We start from the raw sequence: 18,852 nt of genomic DNA, 5'->3' as shown, positions 1-18,852 counted from the left end.
TGTGTACAGTTCCCTAGTATAGAAAGGATATCATTAAACTAGAAACAGTGCAGAAAAGATTTACTAGGATGCTACTGTGACTTGATGGTTTGAGTTATAAAGAGGGGCTGGATAGACAAGGACTTTTTTCTCTAAAGCGTAGAAGGCTGAGGGGTGATCTTATACAGGTCCAAAAAAATGAGGGCCACAGATTAGCTAGTCAATATAGAACCATAAAACACTACATCACAGAAACAGGCCTTTTGGCTGTGCCGAACCATTTTTCTGCCTAGTCCCACTGACCTGCACCTGGGCCATATCCCTTCACACCCTTCTCATCCATGTACCTGTCCAAGTTTTCCTTAAATGTTAAAAGTGACCCCGCATTTATCATTTCATCTGGCAGCTCATTCCATACTCCCACCACTATGTGAAGAACTCCCCCCTAATATTCCCTTTAAACTTTTCCCCCTTCACCCTTAACCCATGTTCTTTAGTTTTTTTCTCCCCTAGCCTCAGTGGAAAAAGCCTGCTTGTATTCATTCTACCTATACCCATCATAATTTTATACACCTCTTATCAAATCTCCCCTCATTCTTCTAAGCTGCAGGGAATAAAGTCCTAAACTATTCAACCTTTCTCTGTAACTCAGTTTCTCAAGTCCCGGCAACATCCTTGTAAACCTTCTCTGTGCTCTTTCTGTAATTAGGTCACCAAAATTGCACACAATACTTTAAATTCAGCCTCACTAATGTCTTATACAACCTCACCATAACATTCCAACTCTTATACTCAATACTTTGATTTATAAGGCCAATGTTCTTTATGACCTTATCTACCTGTGACGCCACTTTTAAGGAATCATGTATCTGTATTCCCAGATCCCTCTGTTCTACTACACTCTTCAGTGTCCTACCATTTACCATGTATGTTCTACCTTGGTTTGTCCTTCCAAAGTGCAATATCTCACACTTGTATCTTTTCCCAAAGGTAGGAAAGTGTAAAACTAGAGGGTATAGGTTTAAGGTGAGAGAAGAAAGATACAAAAGTGTCCAGAGGGGCAATTTTTTCACAGAGGCTGGTGAGTGTCTGGAACAAGCTGCCAGAGGTAGTCTCTTAAAAAGCAGTTACATGGGTAAGATGGGTATAGGGGGATATGTGCCAATACGGGAAATTGGGACTAACTTCAAGGTTTAAAAAAGGGTGACATGGACAAATTGGGTCAAGGGCCTGTTTCCATACTGTAAACATCTACAGCTCTATGACTCAATATGACAATAATAAATCAACTCAAAAGCAAACTTGAGATAGATGAATTCAAAGGATTAGTTTCTTTGCACACACTCAAAACAGGTGTTCCCCCCCACCCCTTCAGTTATACAGTAAAAGATTAAAGCAAATAAAGAGCAAAGGCCACTGTGAAAACAACTAATTTCACATGTCCAAAGTTCAGAGTCAAAGTCCAGTGAGATATTCCTTCATGGAGGTTTGCAGGTTGAAAACCAATGCTGCATAATTCACTTTTCTGGTAGTGTTGATTTCACACGAGGTGATGGATGTACAGAAATGCAGCAGTCTTGTAGGTGATGCCTTGGAACTCCCAGTAGAAATAATGTTGATGGGGCCAATTATTCAATTTGGGCAGAGCCTGCAGATTGTAAAATGATAGGATCAGTTCAATACAATGACATGTAACAGACTTCTAAGAAATGTTATAGCTCATGGGATAAAAGGGACTGATGTGGACATAAAATAGGCTGTGTAACAGGAAAAGAGTATTACTCAATGGATATTTTTTGGGTTAGAGAGGGAAGTTTGTAGTGCAGTTCCCAAGGGTTCAATATTGGGATCCTTGCTCTTCCTGATATATATTAATGACCTAAATCTTAATGTGCAGGGCACAATTTCGAAGTTTGCAGATGACACAAAACTTGAAAGCATTGTAAATGGTGTGGATGACACCATAGAACTTCCAAAGGATATAGACAAGTTGGTGGAGTGGGCAAATGAAGCTCAATGCAGAGAAGTGTGAGGCAATGTATTTGAGTAGGAAAAACATGAAGACAATATATAGTAAGAGAGTGCAGGAACAGAGGGATCGGAGTATATATGTGAATAGATCATTGAACATAGGACAGTGGAGAGTGCAGTTAGTAAAGACTTTATTATTAAGGGCTTGGAATATAGGAACAATATATATGCTGAACTTATACAAGACATTAGTTAGACCTCAGTTGGAATATTGTGTACAGTTTTCAGCACCACACTATTGAAAGGGTGTGAATGCATTGGAAGGAGTACAGAAGAATTGTTCCAGGGATGAGAAACTTCAGTTGTAAGGATAGATTGGAGAGATTGGGACTGTTCTTCTTGCAGAGAAGGAAATTTGATAGAGATGTTCAAGACCATGAGGGGGCTGGACAGAGTAGATAGGGAGAAAACGTTCCTGCTCACAAAAAGATCAAGAATGAGAGGGCACAGATTTGAAATGGTTTGAAAAAGAGAAAGTGAGAGGCAAAGTAAAACATTTTCATGCAATGTGTATTCCAGGTCTGGAAGGAACTATCTGGAGTTGTGGTAAAGGGAAGTTTGATCAGGATATTCAAGGGGACATTAAACGATTATTTGAATAGAAACAACATGCAGGAAATGGGGAAAAAGCAGAATGGCACCAAGTCATAATGCTCATTTAGAGAAACATTGGAGAGCTGTTTGGCCAAATAACCTCTGTCTGCACAGTAATGACTCAGTGACTGAGTTTGCAGGACAGCAAGGCAATATAAATGATTCCACAACTGGGGGTCCATGTCATTTGACTTCCCCCTCACGAAAGTGTCTTTAACAAGGGGGTATCCCCTACCTGTGTCACTGAAATGATTAAATGTCCCAACTATTAAGACATGAAAGGAAGGTTGTGGGGTCCTTTGTTCTAGCAGATGAATAGACTTCAGTTGGGTTGGCTTACGAAATACAGATGGTCTTTGTACAGTTGTCTTTAAATTCAATCTCTGCAGTCCACAGGGAGCCATTGATATTTCTTTAGAGATAGCAAGATGCACATTTGTCATACACAATGGTAGCTAATTTTGTTCAGGGATCACAAGCAGACAGATTCAAACATTTTAAAAGGGTCTTTGTGCAGTTTTTAAAATTTTAAAAATGAGCCATGAGGATTTCTATGTGTTTTATGAAAACGTGTGAGGCAATAGACCCTTGACAACAGCAAAATTTGACTGAGCTATAAGGCAACATTAGGCTTGGTAATCAAAAGCTGCAGACAATTACAGGCAGAACACACCTGTCAACTCAAACTGATCAAGACCTTCCATCTGGACCTTCAGAACACCCACGCTCTCATACCACATACTTCCCACATTGGAGATCTCTACTGCCTCCCGAAGATACACAAGCCCAACACACCCAGCTGTCCCATCGTATCGGGCAATGGGATCTTGTGCAAGAGCCTCTCCAGCTACGTTGAGGGCAACCTGAAGCCCTTTGTACAAAGAACTCCCAACTTTTGTTGCGAAACTGCGGACTCCCTACAGAAACTCAGCACACAAGGAGCAGTTGAACCAGGAGCACTCCTCATCACAATGGAAGCCTTGGCACTCTACACCAGCATCCCCCATGATGATGGCATTGTTGCAACTGCCTCAGTACTCAACACATTCAGCTGCCAATCTCCAGATGCAATTTTACAACTCATCCACATAATCCTGGATCACAATGTCCTCACCTTCACCAACCAGTTCTTCATCCAGACACATAGAACAGCCATGGGGATCAAATTCGCACCTCAATATGCCAACATCTTCACGCGCAGGTTTGAACAAGACCTCCACCACACAGGACCTTCAACCAATGCTATATACAAGATACATCAATGACACTTTCTTCCTTTGGACTCATGGTGAACCATCACTGAAGCGACTATATGATGACATCAACAAGTTCCATCCCACCATCAGACTTACCATGGACGACTCTCTGGAATCGGTTGCATTCTTGGACACACGCATCTCCATCAAGGGTGGTCACCTCAGCACTTCACCGTCCTGCAAATACATGCATAACCTTGCAATGCTCCACTTCTCCAACTTAAACACATTAAAGAATGTAAGAACATAAGAAATAGGAGCAGGAGTAGGCCATCTAGCCCTTCGAGCCTGCCCCGCCATTCAATAAGATCATGGCTGATCTGTCGTGGCTCAGTTCCACATTCCCGCCCTCTCCCCATAACCCTTAATCCCCTCTCTTATCAAAAACCCATCAACCCGCGTCTTAAAAATATTTAGCGAGGTAGCCTCCACCACCTCAACGGGCAGAGAATTCCAGAGATTCACCACCCTTTGAGTGAAGAAGTTCCTCCTCAACTCCGTTCTAAACCGCCCCCTCTTTATCTTGAGGCTGTGCCCCCTAGTCCTACTATCCTTTCTGAGCGGGAAGAGTCTCTCCACCTCTATCCTATCCATCCCATTCATCATCTTATACGTCTCAATGAGATCTCCCCTCATTCTTCTAAACTCTAACGAGTACAAGCCTAGTTTATTCAGCCTCTCCTCATAGCTCAACCCCCTCAACTCCGGCATCAGCCTAGTAAACCTCCTCTGCACTCCCTCCAAGGCCAAAATATCCTTGCATAAGTACGGTGCCCAAAACTGCACACAGTACTCCAGCTGCGGCCTCACCAATGCCCTATATAGCCGCAGCAAGACCTCCCTACTTTTATATTCAATACCCCTTGCTATGAAGGCCAGCATCCCATTAGCCTTCCTGACCACCTGCTGCACCTGCAAGCTGGGTTTTTGCGACTCATGCACAAGGACCCCAAGGTCCCTCTGCACCGTCGCCTGCTGCAGTTTTTCGCCACGTAAGTAATAATCCTTCCTACCATTATTCCTACCAAAGTGGATCACCTCGCACTTGCCAACATTAAATTCCATTTGCCATTTCCTGGCCCATTCGCCCAGCCTATCTAGATCCTTCTGCAGCCTCTCCACACCCTCCGCACAATTTGCCGTTCCACCAATCTTGGTGTCATCAGCAAATTTCGACACCCTACACTCGGTTCCCTCCTCCAGATCATCTATATAAATGGTAAATAGCTGAGGCCCCAGCACCGACCCCTGGGGCACTCCACTAGTCACCATCCGCCAATCCGAATAGCACCCATTGACCCCCACTCTCTGCCTCCTATTTGACAACCAATCCTCTATCCACGCTAACACCCTACCCCCAACTCCATGTCCCCTGACCTTCTGCAATAACCTCTTGTGAGGTACCTTGTCAAACGCCTTCTGAAAATCAAGAAAGACCACATCCACCGGCTCTCCTCTATCCACCGCCCTAGACACATCCTCATAGAACTCCAGTAAATTTGTCAGACACGACTTCCCTTTAACGAAACCGTGCTGCGTCTGCTCTATCGAGCAATTCCTCTCAAGATGCCTCGCTATTTCCTCCTTGATGACGGATTCTAACATTTTACCTACAACAGACGTTAAACTAACCGGCCTATAATTCCCTGCCTTTTGCCTGGCACCCTTCTTAAACAACGGCGTAACATTAGCCGCTTTCCAATCTTCCGGCACTTCCCCGGAATCCAGCGACGTCTGGAAAATAACCACCGAGGCATCCACTATCACCTCCGCCATTTCTTTCAGAACCCTCGGATGCATTCCATCCGGTCCTGGGGACTTGTCCACAATCAGCCCCTCTGGTCTGTCGAGCACCGCCTCTCTTGTAACAGTAATGTCATTAAGACCCTCCAGTCCTACCACCTTTCCATCTCTAACACCCAGCAAATTATTCACGTCCTCCTCCATGAAGACAGAAACAAAAAAGTTATTCAGGACCTCAGCCATATCCCCATCCCCTACCACTAAGTCCCCCCTCTCATCCTCTAAGGGTTCAACGTTCACCCTAGCCAGCCTCTTCCTTTTTATATATTTATAAAAACTCTTGCTATCCTTTTTTATATTAAGCGCTAGCCCAGCTTCATAGTTTCTCCTACCCTTCCTTATCAACTTCTTTGTCAATCTTTGTTGACATTTAAACCTCTCCCAATCCTCTTCTCGCCCACTACTCTTAGCTACTCTAAACACCTCCGCTTTTAATTTAACACTTTCCTTCACCTCCTTCATTATCCACGGCTTATTACCTCTCCTCCTACTGTCCTTTTTGACCATCGGAATAAATTTCCGCTGAGCTCCAAGAAAGATCTCCTTAAAGATTCTCCACTGCTCCTCAGCAGACCTACCTTCCAACGCGTTCCCCCAGTCCACATTCGACAAGCCCTCCACATACACAGGATTTTTTCTTTTTTTTTCTCTTTTTCATTCACAGGTTTTAAGTCGGTCCACCTTGTGTCCAACGAGGGGCACGCACGCGATGGGTCGTACTTGGGCTGCTCTTGGTTGTTCGAGATTGGCCTAGTGCTTCATGTCATTAGTGTGTGCCTAAATTGGACCAGATACTGGGCAAGACGACAGCTCAGTGACTATCACTGATTGCTGTGCAGACACATGGATTTGGCCCAGTGTCTGTGGGAGTTTATGCATTCTCCCCGTGCTTGCGTGGGTTTTCTCCGGGTGCTCCAGTTTCCTCCCACACCCCAAAGATGTGCTGTTAGTCTGATTGGCAGTAATAAATTGTCCCTAAATTAGTTTCCCTCAACGTGGATGGTCATAAAACATTAGGCAAGGGTCATGGGTGGAGGGGGGGACTGGTGGTGTTGGGATGGCGGCATGGCCTCGTTGGGCTGAAGGGCCCGTTTCCCGGGCTGTTTTTGTTCTTTGACATCTCCAGATGCTGAAAGATGCCCTCATAAGAACAGGATATGATGCTCGACTCATCGATGAACAGTTCCAACTCGCCACAGTGAAAACCTGCACCGACGACCTCAGAAGACAAACATGGGATATGGCGGACACAGTACGCTTCGTCATCCAGTACTTCCTGGAACAGAGAAGCTATGATATCTTCTTTAGAGCCTTCATTGTCATCGATGGAGGCAAACGTCTTGCCAAGGCCATCCCCACACCCCCACACCCCCACTTCTTGCCTTCAAACAACCACACAATCTCAAACAGACCATTGTCTGCAGTAAACAACCCAACCTTTAGGAGAACAGTGACCATGACACCACACAACCCTGCCATGGCAACCTCTGAAGACATGCCGGATCAACACGATGACTATCATCTCACGTGAGAACACCATCCACCAGGTACATTGTGCATACTCTTGCAACTTGGCCAATGTTGTCTACCTGATACGCTGCAGGAAAGGATGTCCTGAGGTATGGTACATTGGGGAGACCATGCAGACACTACGATAACGGATGAAACAAACACCGCTCGAACACTCCTGCCTGGTGATTGTCCCTTCCCGTTGGGGAACACTAGCAATCATGGACATTTAGCTTCTGATCTTCGGGTAAGCATTCTCCAATGCAGCCTTCATGACACACAATGCAGAATCGCTGAGCAGAAACTGATAACCAAGTTCCACGCATGAGGACAGCCTCAACTGGGATCTTGGGTTCGCGTCACACTATCTGTAACCCCCATGACTTGCCTGGGCTTGCAAACTCTCATGAACTGTCCTGACTGGAGACAATGTTCATCTCTAACCTATGCTTAACTCCCTCTCCACTCACGTTAAGTCTTAAAGGTACAAACATTCACGTTCCAACCATTTTGTAAATTGAGTTTGTGTCTTTATATGCCCTGTTTGTGAACAGAACTCCCACGCACTTGATGAAGGAACAGCACTCTAGAAGCTTGTGGCTTGTGCTACCAAGTAACCTGTTGGACTTTAACCTGGTGTTGAGAGACTTCTTACAATCAAAAGCTTGGCCAGAGAGTTGGATTTTAAGGAGTTTCTTAAAGAATGAAAGAAAGGTAAAGAGATGGAGAGGTTACAGAGAGAATTCCAAAATTTACATCCTAGGCAGCTAAAGGCCCAACCACCAATGATAAAGCAATTAAATCAGAGGCTCCTCCGACAACACCTTCCAAACTCAGGCTGACCCGTAAGTTTCCCTTGCAGGTGCACACCATCCTGACTTGGAACTATATTATTGTTGGGACAAAATCCTGGAACTCCCTTCCATCAGCACTGTGGGTTACCTACACCACTGCAGTGACTCACCATTAATTTCTCAAGAACAATTTGAGATGGCAATAAATTGTTGGTCTAGTTGGTGTTGCCCACATCCCATGAATGAATAAATTAAAACTCAAGGCAGCAGGATTGGCGCATGCAGTTACCGGGAACGGTTGTGGGGCTGAAGAAGTTTACAGAGATAGGGAGAGATGAGGTGACAGGAATTTGAAAACGAGAATGAAAATTTAATATTCAGCATTGCTCGACTGGCAAGTCAACAAGCACAGAGGTGAAGAGTGACTGGAATACGATGCATGGAAGTTCATCTGCAGAGATTTGGATAGCCTGAAGTTTATGTGCAGGAGGCTGCCCACCACAAGTGCATTGGAATCGTCAAGTCTAGAGATAAAAAAGGCATAGATGATTGCTTTGAGCTCAAGTGCAGAGTCACATGTTATTACAGAGATGAAAATAGGTGGTCTTTAAATGTTGGCACTGATAAGACATTGGAAGCTCAGCTTGGGGAAAATGTAACACCAAGTTGTAAATAGTCTGGTCCTGCCTCACACTTGCACAGAGAAGGGTGGATTCAGTAGCCCAGGAACAGAATTTATGGTGGGGACTGAAGACAGTGGCTTTGATCTTTCCAACATTGGTATCAATGGGTGCTATTCTGATTGGTGGTTGGTGACTAGTGCAGTGCTGCAGGGATCGGTGCTGGGGCCTCAGCTATTTACCATTTATATAGATGATCTGGAGGAGGGGGCTGAGTGTAGGGTGACGAAATTTGCTGATGACACGAAGATGAGTGGAAAAGCAAATTGCATGGAGGGTGTGGAAAGTCTGCAGAGGGATCTGGATAGGCTGAGTGAGTGGGCGAGGACCTGGCAGATGGCGTATAATGTTAGCAAGTGTGAGGTTATCCACTTTGGCAGAAATAATAGGAGGGATTACTATTTAAAGGGCGAAAAGCTGCAGCATGCTACAGTGCAGAGGGACCTGGGGGTCCTTGTGCACGAGTCGCAAAAACCCAGTCTGCAGGTGCAGCAGGTGATCAAGGCAAATGGAATGCTGGCCTTTATAGCGAGGGAGATAGAATATGAAAGTAGGTCTTTCTGCAACTGCACAGGGCACTGGTGACACCGCATCTGGAGTAGTGTGTGCAGTTTTGGTCACTGCACTGGCACAAGGATATATTGGCCTTGGAGGGAGTGCAGAGGAGGTTCACGAGGCTGATACCGGAGATGAGCGGGTTGGACTATGAAGAGAGACTAAATAGACTGGGTCTGTACTTGCTGGAGTTTAGAAGGATGAGGGGGGATGTTATAGAGACGTATAAGATAATGAAAAGGGATGGATAGGGTAGAGGTAGAGATTCTTCCCGCTTAGAAAGGATAGCAGGACTAGAGGGCACAGCCTCAAGATAAGGGGTGGGGGTTGCACTTTAGATCAGAGTTGAGGAGGAACTTCTTCACTCAAAGGGTAGTGAATCTCTGGAATTCTCTGCCCGTTGAAGTGGTGGAGGCTACCTTGCTAAATATATTTAAGACACAGGTAGATAGGTTTTTGATAGACAAGGGAATTAAGGGTTACGGGGAGAAAGCAGGAAAGTGGAACTGATCCACTTCAGCTCAGCCATGCTCTTATTAAATGGTGGGGCAGGCTCGAAGGGCTAGATGGCCTACTCCTGCTCCTATTTCTTATGTTATGTTTAACAGTTATTTAGAGGAAGTTTCTGCTCATCCAGTACTGGATGTCAGACAATTATCTTCTAGATTAGAAACAGTACTGGAGTTTGAGAGAGCTGTTGGCAAGATAGAGCTGGGTGTCATCAGCAGAGATATGAGGATGAATTCTGGGTTTTGGATGATTTCGTCATGGGCCAGATGATCAGAAACAGGAAGGCCAAGGATAGACCTTTGAAGAACAGAGGAAATAGTATGGGAGGAAAATGTGCACTTGGTCTATGGATGTACAACAATGCAACAATGCCAGTGCAGTTCCACCCAGGTGGGCCTGGTGTTGGAAGAGGACCAAAGTGGCAAGGTTGCACGTATAACTATCAGATACAACTGAAATGAACTAAAGCCACATTTGACGAGGGGGAGAGGGGAGGGTAAAAAAACTTATCAAGTGGCATTCCTCTGTTAAAGCTTAAGTGTTGGGGCCAGAAAAGCCACATAGGTTCTTTGAAAGATTTGGCATGTTAGTTATGATCACAATAGAATATAGTTAAAGTGCTACATGTATTTTAATGTATCCCACTGTAAAATAATACATTTAAGGAGTCAACATCTAAAGTGTTGAACTGGTTTTAGCCTGGTTTGAGACAGCAAAAATCAATCAGGTTACTGGACCTGATAACATTTAACCTTGAATGCTGTAGAACATTGGAAAGGTATTAGGTATGCCATTAATTTAGCTGACTAATGGTTTTGAGATCTGTGCTGACTTGAATTGACTGCAGAAAGAGCTAGCACACATGTGCCAAGCCCCATTCACATCTAGATAACAAGTGTAGGCCATTCAGCCCCTTGAGATTTTTCTGCCATTCAACTAAACTATGGCTGATCTGTATCATAACTATATTCAACTTTTTCATCCTGTAAATTTTTCTGTAACTCATGTCTTTATAGGCACTAATTAAATAAAATCATTGTGTAATGAAATTCTAGCTATGCTAAAGACTAATGATTCAAAACAAAATTGTTCAAAATAAATTAGTGCTGCCAGGCATTTTTTCCACTTAAACATAATTTTACTTAAGTCTGGGGACTCAATTAATGCAATGTAATAGTAGAATTAGACATGATATGGCTAACACATTTTCTCCTGAACCTCAGACTGGGCACTATATCATTGAGGACCATGCTTCAAAGGCTACAGACAATAACTTCAGCCAAACATTTGTTTGTTGTTGTATTCTTAAGTTTGAATCTTTTCATTTGGTTCAACATTTTCTTCTGGTGCTTCCATCCCAGTTTTACATTTTCCAATCTAATTTCTTTCTACCCTGTCTACAATTTGGCCACAGCTTTCATTTTGGATTCACTGTTGGCCAGCTGTGTCTCCAGTGAAGTTTTAACTTGCTTCAGTTTAGTAATTGTATTACTCATGGCTTCATTATCCCCACACAGCTTGGAAAATTGTACCAATTTTCCTTCTTCAGCTTTGTTTCTTGTAGCTTTTGACTTCCTCCTGGAATGTCAAATGTTGCTGAGTATTCTCTGCCACTTGGTTCTTCAGTTTGTTGAGTGACATTAAAAGTTATTTTGCTTCGCCATGATTTTTCAGACCAATAAATTTTGACCCAACGCGTTCTTGCAGCACAAAGGTTTATCAACAGGTGTTTCTTTTCTTTGAGGAGTTTGCCTGCTTCATTTCAGGTTTTCCTGTAATTCAGCAAAAACCAATTGCAGCTAATTGAAATCCATGTTCCACATCTGGAACAGCAGCTGGGGTTCACTGCAAAACATATGTAAGGCTGAGATATTCATGGATAGTGTAAGGTGATCACACCACTGCTGAAAGGTGTGCAGGCAGATAGGGAATGGGTATCAGCCAGACAGTGAAAGAATGAGGCAGGTAGTGCAGCAGTTCTCTAGGCCCATCTCTCCCTCTTGGTACTGCTGAGAAGCTCTCAGGGTAATACAACTTGAGCTAAGTCTGTGATACCACACATGGCTCTACTAGATAGCTGAGACAGGATGAAGTGATAGAAGATTCTATCATAAAGGGGAGCAGATGGATGTTTCTACAGCCACAGCCACAGACATACCAGGATAGTATCTTGCCTCCCTGGTACCAGGGTTAAGGATGTCACTGAGCAATTGCAGGGCATTCTGAAGTGACAGGATGAACACCCAGAGCTTATGGTCCTTGTTGGTATCAATGACAATGGTTAAAAGGGGGATGAGGTCCTGCAAGCAGAATATAGGGAGGAGGAAAAAGTAAATTGAAAAGCAAAACCTTAAAGTAGTAATCTCAAGATTACACCCAATGCCACATGATAGGTGTATCAGGAATACAAAGAGGGATGAAAACATGGCTGGATTGATGATGCAGGAGAGGAATTCACATTGAGGAATTAGGACTGATTCTGGGGAAGATATACAGGTTCTATGTGATGGGTTATATCCAAACAGGACCAGGGCCAATCTCCTTGCAGGGACATTTGCTAGTACTGTGGGGTGGGTTCAAATTAGAGTGGCAGAAGAATGGGAACTTGAATGGAGAGACAAGAGGGGGAAAACAAATATAGTAAATATAAATAGAAAGCAAGAGTAGAAGACAGAGGAAACAAGGGCTCATAGCAGACAGGGTCATAGTACAAAATAAAGTGTATAATAACTTTAATAAATTTAAATGTACTGGATCTGAATGCACAGAATATTTAAATATGGTAGTTGATTAACAGCATTAGTTGTAAATGAGTACGATTGTGATTAAAAGGTGATGTGGCTTTGAACCAAATATCAATAGATATTCAATACTTAGAAAAGACAAAACAAAAAAGGCAAGAGTGGGGTGGCAGTAAAGGACAAAATCGGTGCAATAGTGAGAAAGGCTCAGAACATCTAGATGTAGAATCAGTCCGAGTGGAGCTGAGAAGCAACATGTTTGAAAGAAGCCAGTGGAGAGAAACCTCCCAAGGTGAATCAATGCCAACTTCAGTTTAACATGCGAGGATGGAGGCACCGAGAAGAAAAAAAGAGCATCTTGAGCACGTCAGCTGTTCTGCTCAAATTTGGCCAGTACTCACTGCTTGTCACCACAATATATTTTATTGTATATGTTACACAATCATTTTAAACTGATTAAGACTCACCTGTTTGGTTGCAGTCAACCTGATACAAAAATCCTGTTCAATAAACTGGTGAGCTTAAAATGATTACTGGCAGGTTTGAAGAGATCATGGAATAAAAGTGGCATTAAACTGACAAAGACTGGGCAATTGTTAAAGCATCCTTACAAAATATAGGCAGACTTACTTTTATTTGAAGGTACTCTTGTGGCACTTTGAATAGCGTCCCTACTTGAGCCAGAAGCTCCAGGTTAGAATCCCATCCCAGGACTTAGGTTTCCTCCAGGTGCTCCAGTTTTCTCCCACAGTCCGAAAAAACGTGCTAATTAGTGCACTGACTATGCTAAATTCTCCCTGTGTACCTGAACATGTGAAAATCCTCTAGTCACCACACTCTGGCACATTAACTTCATTGCAGTGTTAACATAAGCCTACTTATGACACTAATAAATTAAAAACTTTTCTATGAAAGTCTGCCTTGAGCACCACTGGTCAGGAGGCTAAGGAAATTTGGCATGTCTGCTACAACTCTCACCAATTTTTAGATGCACTATAGAAAGCATCCTTTCTGGTCATATCACTGCTTGGTATGGCTCCTGCTCCAAGACCACAAGGAAGTACAAAGAATTGTGAATGAAGTCCAGTCCATCACACAAACCAGGCTCCCATCTATTGAACTGTCTACATTTCCTGCTGCATCAGCAAAGCAGGCAGCATAATTAAGGACCCCATACAAACTCTCCCACCTTATTCTGTTGGTGAAAACATACAAAAGTCTGAGGTCAGGTATCAACCGACTCAGCTTCTTCCTCGTTGCCAGACTTTCGATGGACCTACCTTATACTAGGTTGCTCTTTCCCTACACCCTAGCTATGACGAACACTACATTCTGCTTTCTTTCCTTCTATATGTGGTATGCTTTGTCTGTATAGTGTGCAAGAAACAATACTTCTCACTATAATACATGTGACAATAATAAATCAACTCTGATCAATAGAAACAATCTGACAGTTGACAAACTTCAAATCACTTCTATCCGGGTTATTTCAGAATGATCATGAGCAAATATGCCAGGCAAAGAGACAATAATAAAAGTGCAAAGCTTATTCCAAGCGTGATACTCAGGGTGGTCAATTAAGACATGGTTTTCTAAAGACTAATGTAAATGTTTGTGGAAAATGATTTAGAATAGCTTGACAAGTCTAAAGGATCAGCTTTCAAGTTGATCTAAATTCCACTTGTTCTGTAGGGAAGAATTTTCTCAAAAGACTTGAGCAATATAGTACATCACAATCAACCTTATTTGGAGATGAAGTAATGCGTGTCAAAAGTGATCAGCAAATCCTCAGTAAGCAGTTTAAAATGAAAAAAAAGAACAAATTTCCAGCATATTTCCAAGTGGATTCCAACACTAAGTATTTTATGCTATTTAAAAACGTACTATGGTTGGGCCCACAGATTTAACAGTTGTAATAAAAAAATCTCTGGTAACATCAATGGTATTTTCAGCTTCAAATTCTAATTTGCAGCTATGTTTTGGTGGAAATTGTAAATTACTTCATAGGGCCAAGAGAAAATTTATCAATGTTGAGGTGGTGTTGGATAAGATCCTTACACAATATGGAATATTGAGGCAAGGATCTTCAATATCAAGTCAGATGAAATGTTGATATTACAAGGCATTTCACATCTGTAAAAGTATCTGGGAATAGTAGAAAGTGAATTGCATAGCAGCCTAACAAGCTTGTGACTGAGAAATTGGATGCGAGTTGTATAACATGCTGTAAACAAATCTACTTTGGGTCATGACCAGAAGTGCAGAAATTGCTTGTTGTCAGGAAGATGGGACAGAAAATCCTAGTACACTTGAGGGTTGGAACAGGCAGATGAAAAAATGGCCATTTCAAGTACAAATAGCAAGCACAGCCTGAAGGTGGGAGCAAAGAGTGAGCAGAGTTTGGAAAAGGAAAAAGTTATGGGGAAGGAGGTGGAGATCAGAAAGCAAATTCTAATTGTAGGGATCTAGCTAAAGACAGTTCACAGGTGCCAGTGGGGATGCAAAAGGGAGGATCTATAAATGCTGGAGTCAGAAGAGTATTTTTGGAAGATGCAGTAGTTGTGGTTGTATGCTTGGAGCAGTTTAGGTAGGGATGTTAAGACTGCATTTAAATATTGAGTCAATGTAAGTCAGTAAAGGCAGAGATGATAGCAAAGCAGAACCTGGTATGAAATAGGATTATAGGCAGAGTTTTGGATAAATTGGTTTTATGAAAATCAAGAACCTCATCCAAATTGGTTATTTAGATAAACAGCAGGGGAGTCAAAGAGATGAACTATTACATTTGGAAGCTGAACCAATTTCTGCATCTCATTGCTAAAAACAGCGGAGGACAAATGGATCAAGGTAATTTCATTGACAACTTAATGGTATACTCTGGAGTTGCCAATGTCCTGGCCATTTATCCTTGAAGCTACAGCATAAAATACATCATTCGTAGTTAAGAATTTGCTTGCACAAGCACTGTAGGAGTTATGGTAGCTGGTAACAGTGACAGTGTTCTACTGGCATTAGTGTCCTGGGGATATGAAAGTGTGATATATAAATACAAACTATTTTCTTTCTATCCCACTTGCTTAAGCCTAAATTAGGAGCAGAGGCTGGTGGCAGATGACAGCATAGAATAGCACCTACCTTCAGAAACTGGAATGAAGTAGATTGTGTTTCCAGTGGGATAGAAGTGGCACAATGAAAAAAGGAAACATGCAAGAGCTAGTGCACTTTAAGTAGTTGTTTGCCCCTTGTATATTATTTGGAAAAGAAAACCTGGCAAATGTGCTGAAAAACTAAGACTGGATTTGATATTGTTGGACATATCATTATAAATGGCAAATTGGGGCCACGTTGCCTGGACACCGGCTTAATTTTTCTGCAACTACCCAAGGACAGAACAAGGCCGGAACCTGCAAAGCACACAGTTCCAACATTTCAAAGATAAAAACAAGCTTCAAAGCACACTGGCAGACCATGAAGATTCCATAGGACCTGTGTTAGAACCTAGCCTGACCGTAGGTGTGGTGGGAGAGAGAGAGAGAGAGAGAGAGGGAGAGAGAGAGGAAGGGAGGGAAGGGGGGGGGGGGGGGGGGGAGGGGGAGCCTGGAAAAGGCAAGGAAAACTATTCACAATACATGACAGCTCAATGGTACAAAATACACTGCATTTGCTTCTGCAATCTGGTTTGAAAGTCAAACTTGTCAGTTTGAATTATGTCTCTAACTTGCAATGGTGCAAGAACACAACATACAATTATCCTTCAGCATTACATCATAACCACAACTTAAGTGATAGCTGAAATGGGAAGTTCATACTTCTGAAGGAGCATCAAGTTTTGTTTGGGGAAAAAAAAACTAACATCATCGTGGGTCATATGTGAAACAAGGATAAAAATCCACAATAGTAAAATGGAAAAAAGGGGAAGAAAACAGTTCAGAGAAAATAATTTGGCAAAAATTAATTCCTTAGGTTGTCTTTATTTGAAGGTTTTTTACCAAAATATAAAATTGAATGACAAACCATACAAACTTCACAAAATAGTGATTTCACACATCCTAGGTAAATACCTCAATTACACAGGTAGAAACAAAATTTCTCTGGCAGAAGTTTAATCTCTTATTCCCAGTGATTTCTGAGTAAGGTTTTTAAACAAGGTCATTTCACCTTAAATCCAAACTGCACTGTTGGAAGTTTCCAAGGTCCCCAGTAATCAAAAGTGAAGAATCCTTATAGCTCATCTTTCCTTTTTGATAGCTTGGTTGCATGTTCTTCCACAAATTTGCTCAGAGAGTCAAGGTCTCGCTCATTCTTGTCATATTGAATAGGATTGTCTTTATTATTACTCGGAGCAAAGTAAATGGTAGGGAATCCTTCAGTTTTGTATTTATCATGTGGCACATCATTTACTGTTGCATCCATCTTTGCAATGATCAGGTGCTCTTCATTTTTGTACTTTTTGCCAAGTTCCAAATACACAGGTTCCAGTTTTTTGCAGTGGCCACACCAAGGTGCATAGAATTCTATTAGGACATCTTTCTTTTTGTTCATAACTATTTCATCAAATGTCTTGCCCACCACCACTTTTACTGGTCCTTTGTTACTCTTCGGGATTGGTTGTGATTTAACAATAGGTTTTAATTTACCTGTTTAAAAAAAAGGTATGTGTGAATACATAGTCTTGTATGGAGAAAAAAACACCTGTCAAGCATTTATGTAGCACCTTAGACAGGGAAAACATAAAGGTGCTTCAGAGGTCCAAAGAAAGATGTAGGTGATATCAGGGTGACAAAATGCTTGGAGGTTAAAACTCTGCTAAAAAGTCAAAAGACAAAAGACAGAAACTGGGAGAAATGCTGGAGTGTATGATAAACCAAACCAACTGTGAAGAGAAATAAAAAAAGGGGGAAATTAAGATAATCAGAAAAAGTACTGGAGAAACTTTATGAATTAAAAACTGCCGAACTGCCAAGTCACGATGGCCCAGCATCCTTGGGTTCTAAAAGAAATGGTTGCAGAAATAGCGATGCGTTTGTGTTGGGTACGGTTTTCCAAAATTTCCCAGATTTTAGAATTCTCTCAAGATTTAAAGTTAGCAAATATCATACTACTAGTCAAGGTGAGGGAGAGGGAAAACAGGGAATTACAAACCAGGTAGACTGACATCAGTTACAGGAAAATACTTGCATATACAAAGTCTTAACAATACTTATTGTATGATCAAAGTCAACATGATTTTGCAAAAGTGAAATGGTATTTGGTGAATTTAGATTTTTAAGGATGCAACCAATAAAGGTACAAAAAGGAAACCAACAGATACAGTACATTTGGATTTCCAAAAGTAAGGTGTTACACAAAAGTTTATATGCAAGGGGCTCACAGGATTTGGGAGCAACATTAGCATGGATAGAGGATTGGTTAATAGACAGTGTAGGGATAAAAGATGCAGGGTGAATTTCTCCCAAGAAAACATTTTAATTGCTAAATTTGCATAAAAACAGGAATTAAATCCTGCTGGTTCAGTGGGACTTTCAAAATGAAATCATGAAATGCATCACAAGGAGCCCACCAGCACAGTGCCAAGATTGGCACATGTACAGTAGCCCCATTCTGCTGGCCTCCTGATTGTTGGCCAGCCTCAACCCCCAAAATCACTGGCCATGGGATTCCCCCACTCCCTGATTGCTAGCCTTGTGTTTAGGCCAACCCCACTCCCCTGCCCGATTGCTAGCCTTGTGTTTAGGCCAACAACCCTCCCCCCACCCACATAGCTCAAATCAGCCCTTCCCTCCCTTTGTTACTGATGCCAAGAGCAAAGTGGCAGCAGGGGCCCCCAGAGGCCCTGCCTCATCAGAATGGCCCAATGCATGGTGGGCAGTGCCAAGGTGCTCCTGAGTATTGCTCCTTTCACCTTGGGCAGTGCCAGGGGACCAGCTGGCAATTTGCAGTGGGCACCCCTTGCAAGGCCACCCTTCACTCCAGCAGGGTCAGGCTGCCAGCTTGCCTCTAGTGGGGAGCTGTTGTAAACCCTGGAGTGAAATATTCCTGAGTGGGGTGGGCGAGGGGCTAGTGGACCTGGAGACTTCAGTTCAAGGCCCACTATCAAAAATGTAAATGGCGATTTAGACACTTTATTCAGCTCCAACATCTGAAATCCGGCAGCTGGAGATGTGTGGAGGCCATGGCACCCTGACAGAAAACCTGCTACACAGCCTCTGCTGATGTTGCCTGGCCCGCTGCACTGTTATATTGCCTCTAAGAGTTGCATCTGCATTTTCAAATTAGCTGGTAAACTATAACTAATACCATAAGAATTAGTGCTAGACCTCAGCCATTTACAATTTATATTAATGACTTATCTGTTTGCTGACAGTACAAAGACAACTGTGAGGAGAGCATGCAAGTCAGG

The 18,852-nt window shown here is 42.6% G+C and overlaps 1 protein-coding gene across 1 annotated transcript in view; it reads right to left on the bottom strand.

Moving 5' to 3' along the window:
- Window positions 1–16,403: 16,403 nt before the first annotated feature.
- The window catches only part of pdia4 (protein disulfide isomerase family A, member 4), a 30,560-nt gene continuing 28,111 nt past the window's right edge, over window positions 16,404–18,852 (bottom strand). Inside the window, exon 10 of the mRNA XM_080209246.1 lies at window positions 16,404–17,089. Within this exon, the coding sequence (XP_080065372.1) occupies window positions 16,674–17,089 (416 nt within the window). The 3' untranslated portion in view covers window positions 16,404–16,673. The remainder of the gene's footprint in view (window positions 17,090–18,852) is intronic.

This window comes from Carcharhinus amblyrhynchos, chromosome 2, assembly GCF_965287045.1.
Source record: "Carcharhinus amblyrhynchos chromosome 2, sCarAmb.v2.hapA, whole genome shotgun sequence".
NCBI classification, from domain to species: domain Eukaryota; kingdom Metazoa; phylum Chordata; class Chondrichthyes; order Carcharhiniformes; family Carcharhinidae; genus Carcharhinus; species Carcharhinus amblyrhynchos.
Note: the sequence above shows the minus strand (reverse complement) of the source record. Positions and strands in the feature narration are given on the sequence as shown.